This window comes from Mastomys coucha, unplaced genomic scaffold, assembly GCF_008632895.1.
Source record: "Mastomys coucha isolate ucsf_1 unplaced genomic scaffold, UCSF_Mcou_1 pScaffold22, whole genome shotgun sequence".
Taxonomy (NCBI): domain Eukaryota; kingdom Metazoa; phylum Chordata; class Mammalia; order Rodentia; family Muridae; genus Mastomys; species Mastomys coucha.
Window position 1 is genome coordinate 130,647,336 of NW_022196905.1, and position 9,402 is coordinate 130,656,737.

General features: G+C 44.9%; 1 protein-coding gene across 4 annotated transcripts in view; it reads right to left on the reverse strand.

Moving 5' to 3' along the window:
• The window catches only part of Cux1 (cut like homeobox 1), a 327,459-nt gene that overhangs the window by 316,572 nt on the left and 1,485 nt on the right, over positions 1-9,402 (reverse strand). For 2 of the 4 annotated variants that reach the window (XM_031338270.1, XM_031338269.1), the window contains exon 1: positions 8,762-9,357. The exons of the other annotated variants lie outside the window; for them this stretch is intronic. In XM_031338270.1, the coding sequence (XP_031194130.1) occupies positions 8,762-9,079 (318 nt within the window). In that variant the 5' untranslated portion in view covers positions 9,080-9,357. Of the gene's footprint in view, positions 1-8,761; positions 9,358-9,402 lie in introns of those variants that run through there. 4 annotated transcript variants of the gene reach the window in all.

A 9,402-nucleotide genomic window follows, 5' to 3' on the forward strand; every position in this document is an offset into this window, starting at 1 on the left:
CCCCCAGCCACTAATAACTGTTTCCCAGGAACCCCCTGCCCCCATACTTGGCCTTCCTTGCCCGCTGCAGCCCCAGGCACACTGACAAAGCCTCCTCCTTGCCATTCAGTCGGCCTCATCCCAAAGGGAGTCTGCCACTCCTCCAGAGTAGGAGGAAGAGCGGGAAGGAATGCATGCAATCAGGCTGAAGCCTCAGATGGATGTGCAGAGGAAGCTGCTCGGGGCAATGTCCACACACTAGGAAGACTCTGGGTTTGCTTCTGCTGGAATGAAAGGTTTGGATGCAGTAAAGACAGACATCTATCAGAAATTCTGTCTGCCAGCCTGGGGAATGTGGTCTCCATTCCATGCCAGAGTAAGCTGCTGTGGGTGTTTACGGACAGGTACAACATGATGAAATCAATGGTTTGAGAAGATTCATCTGGCAGCTGACTGCCGTGGATTTCAACCTGCTTCGAATGGACAATTTTGAAACAAGTAAAGATTACAAACTTAGGTAGTGTGTGTTAGAAAAGACAAGATCTCACCAGCAATAAACAACCTCTGAACAGTGTGTGTGCATGCACATACACACACACACACACACACACACACACACACACACACACACAAAGATTTCATTAAACTATCATCAAACTATGGGATGACAACATAATTACATACCAACACGAAGCCATGTAAAACAACTGCAACCCACTTCTAACTCCCTGACAATGACCTTCAACCATAACTGGCCATATCCTTCCTTTCCCAACCCCACGTTGTACTGACAAACCAAAAATGCCCGAGCTGAAGACAATAGTGGACAAGGTGGAAAAGGAAGGCAGTTCCTTCCCTCTGGGATGGCCAGCTTCAGGTGACAATGTATCACTGTAGTATGGTAGGGCCAGATAAAGCACCGGCCGCCCTACAGGTTCCCTGTGCTCAGGCAAAGGCTCATCACCTGCAAGAAGTTCTTAGCAGCAGTCAGCCTACCGAGTAGAAACATGATCCCAACTTGAACCTGTCTCCCACTTGGCTGGAAGATGTGAGAGCATGGGCTGTTACGAAAGCAAGAAACTGAGGTAAAACTGAAATAGGCAAGCCAGTCTGTGAGTGTCCTGACACTGGCATGAGTGCAGCTCCCACAGCCAATTGCCCCAATTTTCTGTTCCAACGCCTGGCAGCTGTAACACAGAATGTAACTAGGCTCTGTTCTGAGTTTAAGGTCTGTGTGCTAGGATACATAGTTTTGTTTTGTTTTATTTTGTTTCCATTGAAAAGGTCTAAGAGGGCTGGCAAGATGGCTCAGCGGGTAAGAGCACTGAGTGCTTTTCTGAAGGTCCTGAGTTCAAATCCCAGCAACCACATGGTGGCTCACAACCACCGGCAATGAGATCTGACGCCCTCTTCTGGTGTGTCAGAAGATAGCTACAGTGTACTTGTGTATAATAAAATAAATCTTTGGGCTGGAGTGAGCAGGTACTGAGTGAGCGGAGTTGACTGGAGCGAGCAGGGCTAACCAGAGCAAGCAGAAGTCCTAAAATTCAATTCCCAACAACCACATGAAGGCTCACAACCATCTGTACAGCTACAGTATACTCACAGACATAAAATAAATAAAAAGAAAGAAAGAAAGGGTCTGAGCAGCGCCCCCTGCTCTTGGCGAAGGCAGCCCAGAGCAATATGCCGTGGAACCACAGCAGTTCAAGTTCTAGACCAACCAGCATGGGGAGAACAGAAAGAACAGAGCACAGCCTGGAGGCATTCTTGGCTATATAGCCAGTGCTAGGCCAGCCTGAAATCATGTCTCAAACCATAAAATGGCTGGTCACAACAGCACACCCTGTTGGGATATGTTGAAGAAGCTGAGATAAGAGGATCAAAACATTAAAAAAATAAAATAGCCGGGCGGTGGTGGCGCACGCCTTTGATCCCAGCACTTGGGAGGCAGAGGCAGGCAGATTTCTGAGTTCGAGACCAGTCTGGTTTACAGAGTGAGTTCCAGGACAGCCAGAGCTATACAGAGAAACCCTGTCTCAAAAAAAATAAATAAATAAATAAAGAATAAATAAATAAAAATAAAATAAAACAAAAGAATAGATTGAGCCAGAAGCACAGCTTAACAGGTGAGAAGTGCTTGTCACACAATCCTCAAGACCTGAGTTTGATCCCTAGCACCCCAGTTAAGAGAGAAAACTAACACCAGAAAGTTGTCCTCTCACCTACATGTGCATGCACACACAAACACACATACACACATGCGCACGCACACACACACACACATGCATATACACTTCATACATTTAATAATAAAAAAATTTTTTAAAACAAAAATGTTTTAATGTATTTGTTTCACCAGTATCTGCCCAGCCTTAGGGAATGACACAAGAAAACAGTGATCAGAGCAAAAGAATGTAGACATCTCCAAGAAAAAACAAAAAAACAAAAAACAAAATCCTTTCCAAACCTCAATTAAAAGAAAAAAGTTGTAATGTCTAATCTCCTCAAGAAGTAATTTAAATTTTCATTTACATCTTATCTTACAAAAATCTCAAAATAAGGAAGTACCACAAATACTTGGTTTAACAAAAACAGTTGTCATAACACTGAAGATGACAAGATGACGCATCTGGCAGGGCAGGAGCAGAGCAAGAATGACAGGCAAAGGTGACAGAGCTGGGGCTGCCTTGGGAAGGCTAGGGCGGCTCCACAGTAGCCATTCCTTACCCATCAGCCCCCAGGCCTTGCTGAGGTTTGCAGCTCCCAGCTCTTGAAAAACAAATTTGCCTTCCAGGCCCAAAAAGAAGGTTCAGCCAATAAAGGCACATATCACCACATATCACCTGAGCTCCATCTCTGGGACCTCATGGTGGAAGGAAAGACCTCGCTCCCAAGTTGTCCTCTAGCCTTACTCTTAGTACATGCACATCGTTTGCCTTCTGTGTCATTTACTAACTTATAAAAAAGCCTAGGGCAGGGGTATATGAGCACCTATGTGTACAAGCACTCAATGCAGAGGCCAGAGGGGAAAGAAAGCAGGTTCCTCCTTCCTCTCTCCCTTTCCAGCTTATTTCTGAGACAGGTCTCTCACTGAACCTGAAGCTCATCTTTTGGCTGGGTTCACTAGGGAACTCTGGGGGTCAGTCTGTCTCTTCTCCCATAACCTGGAGTTCCAGGCATGCTCCTCATACCCTATTTTTGTACAGTTGCTGAGGATTTAAAGTAGGTTCTGTTTGCCTTCTCAGCAAGGGCTCTTACTCACCGAGCCATCTCCCCAGGCCCCATCTTACTAACTTTCATCAAATCAGTTTTTAACATAGTAAACATGGCAATAAACCACAGTACTCAGAGGTCCAAGAGAACGACCTAATGAGCACTTAAAATGAGTTCACATGGTTTTGAATCTTTAAAACATCAAATCACATTAGAAAACAAAAGTCACAATTTATTAAGGAGAAAGACCCAATTGAAAGAACCTTGCTTAGAGGAAGGCAGTAGAAAGAAGCTCTTGAGCTGTGGCTTTGATGTATGTTTTACTTTTTCAGTCAGGGCCTCACTTAGCCCAGGCTGCCCCCAAACTCTATGTATTCAAGGACGGCTTCTGATCATCCCTCATCTACCTTCCCAGTATAGGGATTTATGGATATGCACCATAGTGCTGGGTGTGGCATCTAGAGCCTGGTGAGGTGGCAGGCACTCCACCAAACTGCACTATATCCTCAGCCCTCACTTTGGTTTGTTTATATGCCAGGTAGAGAGATCTGAGAGCCTCTTCCATCTTTAAAAAAAAAAAAAAAAAAAAGCTGTCAATACCCAAATACATTTTAGTGACAGTATGAACAGTATTCTACTGCTCGATTCTGTAATATTCACTTAAGAAAAAAACTATTTTGTCCATTTGTTTCTCCCTTAACATAACTCGGGATGCCTTGCAAGCAACCATAGGCACCTTTTTACAATGTTAACTGCATTTCCTTATTGAGCAAGTACAACTGCAGCTTCGCTCGAGGTAATGTGAAGAACCAGCTACTCCGCAGCTTGGAGCTCAAGCTCTAGTAACTTCCTGCAGCATTAACTGCATAAATCAAACACTTGAGAGCATCCTTGATTTCAAAGCAGGGTGAATGGAGTTAGGCTGCAGACTGGGGTGTCTATCTTAGAAAGGTGTGGCCTACCTTCCCGGCTCTGCTTTAATGGAAGGAAGCAGGACCTAGTCAGTTTTACTCAGTGTGAATCTCCTCCTAGGCTACTGCTTCCTTGTTCTCAGGGTGTCTTCCCAGTAGCCTTCGGTCTGACTTCCTTTCCTCTCAGAGACACCCCCAACCCGGAGTTCTATTACCCATTTCCCATGGCCCAAGGCTCTATGAAACACAAAATACCTGTCAAATGCCTGCGGCCTCCAACAGTAAGAAAAAAGAAATCAGATGAAAATTAAGAAATTGACATCTCTTACTTACTGTAACTTTTTTCAGCACTGGGATGGAACCTTTGGATTCTTATATGCTAGGCAATCCATCTACCCGCCACCCACAGCCCTAAAAATCTTTTGTTTGTCTGTTTTTCAGACAGGATCTCACCGGAGCTCACTATGTAGACTGGGCTGGCCACAAACTCCAAGATTAACCTGCCTTAGGCTGCCTGCCCAGTGCCAGGATAAAAGGTGTGTGTACCACCATGCCAGACACAGCGTTAAAACCTGAAGAGGTTTACAATGAACTAGACATCTTTCAAAAACTGTGTTCACCCTCGGATTTTTTGTAACTGTATCATTTAATGTGAACGATATCATAGCACTTTTTAGGAACTCAGAAGCATTCTGAGTACAGCACCACAGAGGCCAAGAACACAGGGTCCGTCAATCCCAGGCCCCTCTCTGCAAGGATACATACACCCTCCTCTGCCAAGCAGTGCTCTCCTCACCAGCTTTCTCAGAACTCAGAAAAGAGAGACAGGGCTAAGAACAGTGGTTCATGTCTATAATGATAGCATTAGGAGGTGGGGGCAAGGCAGGAAGATTTGTATTTGAGGCCAGCTTGTTCTATAAAGATCCTAACAACAAATTAACAAATAATTTAAAAAGTGCAACTAAAGAAAGCCAAAGACATGACCAAGACCAACAATGTCAGATGATCCTTAGCAAAACCCAGTAACTACAGACACAGGAAGACCTGACTTGGAACAGATAGAAACTCAAGGCCACCAAGTAGCTTTCAAGAGCACACCCTCAGAAACTGAAATGGAAAACTGTCCAACAGTTCTCAGGGGACTGTGGCACTGGTGTTAGTGAAAAGGCACCCCAGGGCAAGCACACCTTCTCAAGGCTTTCAGTGAGGATTCCATGTGACATGTAGGATCTTTAGGTAAAGGGACTTGTCACTGACCTTAACTCACCATCAGGCTATCATAAGATGTAAACTTATTCTTCCATTAAAAAAAAACAAAGCTAGTGGTATGCCTTCTTTAACCTCAGCACTCGGTAAGCTAAGGCAGGTGTATCTTTGAGTTTGAGGCCAGCCTGGTCTATGAGTTCCAGGACAGCCAGGGCTATGTAAAGAGACCCTGTCTCAGAAAAACAAAACAAAAACCAAAACCAAAACCAAAAGAAGAAAAGAAAAAAAAAAAAAGATCAATTATGGCCTCTGAGATCCTTTTTCTCTCAAATATGACTAGGATGTCCAGGTGAAGAGTAATATGGGGTAAGGAAAGGCTGTGGCCTCTCTTCAAATACCACCAACAAAAATGAATAACCACCAGCAGTGCCCCTCCACTTGGCTACGGTCAGACTCATGTGCAAGAGTCCAAGAGTTCCACCTGTTTCCAATTAGATACCAGAATTGCTGGAGTGTTTAAACTACATTTGCTTGCTACTTACACAAAACAAGTTTTCCAGGTTTTTTTTTTTTTTGAATGGTTAAAATATGTTAAAATGAGATTAAGGGTCTGGTTTAAACAATCAGAGGCAGGGGAATTTCAATTGAAACCAAAACTATCTCTCTGCGGCAGCAATAACCCAGAGCTTCAGACAAAACAAACGGACGAGGTAGACACATTTCTGCCGCTGACAATGACTAATAAAAATCAGACTTTCCTTGGGAAGGGCAACTATACTTTAAAGCTACATATTAAATTTCAAATAAATCTAAAATGATTCCTATAGTCACTTACAACCCTATATATCAGAATAACTTACTACAGTAGCCTTGACCAGGCATTTGTGTTATGGACCAGCAAGATACATGAAATTTTCATAAACTATAAAAGGAACCAAGAGCAAGAACGGAGCCTGTCTCTGAAAGGTTTTTCATATGATGAAATTTCCCCTAACAAATCTACCCTCCTTTCGCCTCACTGTGGAATGGAGACATAGGACTTCTATCTCTGGCCTTGTTTTTTCTACACCCTCAGAAGAAGCTCTGATCATCAATGGAAAGCTCCCGCACACTGGTAGGTTTTTCTTCTTGACTATCAACTGAGAAGGGATTTTTAAAACTTCAATATCCTGGGCTCAGTGGGGTGGCCCAGACAACAGGTCAGCTAGGGGTATGAGGAGAGAGTAATTCTTGGGTAGACAGAGTTGTTGTTCCCCTTTCCAACGTAGACTCGAGTGCTGATGGAAGACAGGCCAAACAGCTTCCATGCACTCAGCCCCATCAAGAGCTACTGCATTTATTTTATCCTTGCACTGACTAGTGCCTTTAAAAAGGGGGGGGGGGCCTTCACCCAAGCAAAAGCTTTGAGCAACTGATAATAACCCTTCCCACAACCAGACTCCTAAGACACCTATATTAAAAGAACCAAGCAAAGAAACCAGGAGTGTCCTGCATCATTTGTTCGTTCATTGTCCTATCAAAGGCACTAACTAAATGGGGTATTTTAATTGAAATTATATACTTATTACAAGAAGCAGTGTTGGGCTGCAGGAACACATATACAAACACCAATGTGAGCGCTTCCAGAAGTGGAGGGGGGAAAACGCAACCAGAAAATAGACTTGCAGCAAAAACTGAGTTTGTTCTCTGACTTGAGAAAAGAACATTTTTGAAGTTCACTTTTGCAGAGGATTCTCAATAAAGAACAGGTCGAACTACAAAGAAAGTACCCCGAAGGGATACAGCCATAGGCCGGCCCCATCCCCTCAACAGTCAGAGCTCCACTAATCCGAAAACAAGTTACAAGAGTTAAATATACCTCTTCTCAAACATGTATTTAAGAGATACATTTATACAATGGTGTTTCTCTTTTTTTTAAAAAAAAAAAAAGTTGGTTTTTACAAGTCTGAGACAGGATGGAAACTTGTTCAACTCGTCTTAGCAACACTCGGGCACTCTTAACTTTTTGCAGTACAAGCCTTGGTTAGGGATGAGAAAGGAAACAGGCTAGTTTTCAGAAACTCTCTTCAGGGGCATACATCCACTTCAAGTCCCCAAGTTGTCTTAAGACCCAAGAAGCAGGGGAATAAGAACCTGGCGCTCCCGGGAGCACGGGGACCTACTGCTCCTTACCTAGACCTAAGCCACTCCTGCCCTGCCAAGAGACTCAGCCAAGACCTACACTAAGCTCCCAGAGTAACCTAAAGAATACTCACCCAAAATCCCCCAGCTCCCCATCAGGGAGAAAAGAAGAACCTCAACCAGATACCAACTCAAAATTCCTGGACCCCTTTGCAGATAAAGGAGCAGTCCAGACTCATACTTGGCCTTTGGCATTCCAAGTTCAAGAAAAGCTGTCAAACTTTGTCCATCCAGGGAAGCAGCTGAAACGACCTAAGGCCAAATCATTATCTACCAATAGGCTCCTTGACAAGAACAGAGCTTAAACTGAATGGTTTGTTGTGACTTTAAGATCAACATAAAGTTCATTCATGTCAACCATAAGGGAAACTTTCCATGAAGCCATTTGCTTAAATGTCCTCAAGATCCCCAGGAACGCTAATCCATGGGTGGCTGGGGGGGATGACACTGAGTTCATAAAATCTAATAACTCTCAAAATCATTTTTCTGGACTTTGGTAATGTGTAATAAAAGAACTTTATTGATATTAAACTAGGATGTCACATGGGGGGGGAATTAAGGTTTCTTAAAATTCCACAACGGGTTTTACAGTAAGCACAGGAATTAAATTATGGTAAAAGGGAGCTATTTTTACTAAAATAGGGTAGACCAATTAATCAAAAAATGCCATCCGGCTGTGTTCATTACATTCAGGAATCTAATTTACACAATAGACTATGGAGTAATCCATTTTAGTCAATAAATACTCAAACTTCTTTAAGCTTTAATCTTATCAGAAATACATATTTCACATAGCCTTCCTAGTTAAGAGAGAAATGGGAGGAAATTTCATAATGAGTATGAGTCTGCCTTATCGTCCTCACGTAGGCAAGGGCAGAAAAAGCAAGCACAGTTAAAAGTTGTTTCACTCCACTTAGAAATGTTTTAATCCAATCGGCTTCGTTTCCTACAGGCCTACATGCGGAGTTCGTTTGTTTCAGACTCCTAAGGGTGCTGTGGGTTAATAAATATCACCAGTCCTCCGGCTTAGAAAAGTTCACTCAAGTTCATGTTCAAGCACACTTTAGAGTTGGGAGCAAAGGCGGTTCCCTAGAGATGTTATGGAACACACACACACACACACACACACACACACACACACGCACGCACGCACACGCGCGCGCACACACATACACACAGGGCAAGGTTGCCTCTTTAGACCACAAGACTGTCCCCTCTCTCTGGTGTCCCCAATGATCGAAGCTCTTGAGGGCTCATTTGCCTCTCACCTTCAACTTGGCTCCGGCTACGCACAACATCCACCTGGCAGAATCCCGGGGCTGTCCAGGCGCCGCGAAGACGGAGCTAGCACTAGCAGGGAGGACCCCGAGGGCGAGCAGCTGGTTCCGATGAGGGGTGGCAGGCAGAATAGCATCCTCTGGGCACGCCGGCAGCTCTGCCGCGGATTGGGAAGCCCCGATACCATCCCCTCGAGGCGATGGGGAACCACAATCAGTCTCCTTACAGTCCAGCGGGGCCCCCGGGGCTTTGCTTTCGAGAACCGGGCTGGAGAAGGCAGCTCGGAGCGGACCTGACGCCTGCTCCATAGCTCCCGGGGTCCCTTTGCAGAGAGGACAGAACACACCCCTCGCGAAAGAAAGTGAGGGGCTGGAGTGATGCAAGCGATCGGTCACCGAGGGGGGAGCCCTGGAAGTCCCTGAGACACGCAGCTAAGTCTGTCTGCACCGATCGGTGACCTGGGAGGAAAAGCGCCCCGAGACCGGATCTCGCAGGGGCCTGCGCTCGGTAGAAAGTTGCAGCCTTCCTTCTGCACCTTCTCCCTTCTCCGGGGACGATCCAGCACTCTGCGCGACCCACTGGCGGTCCCCCTCCCCCGCAAGTCAAGTTTTTCCCTTCCAAAGCTTCCCCC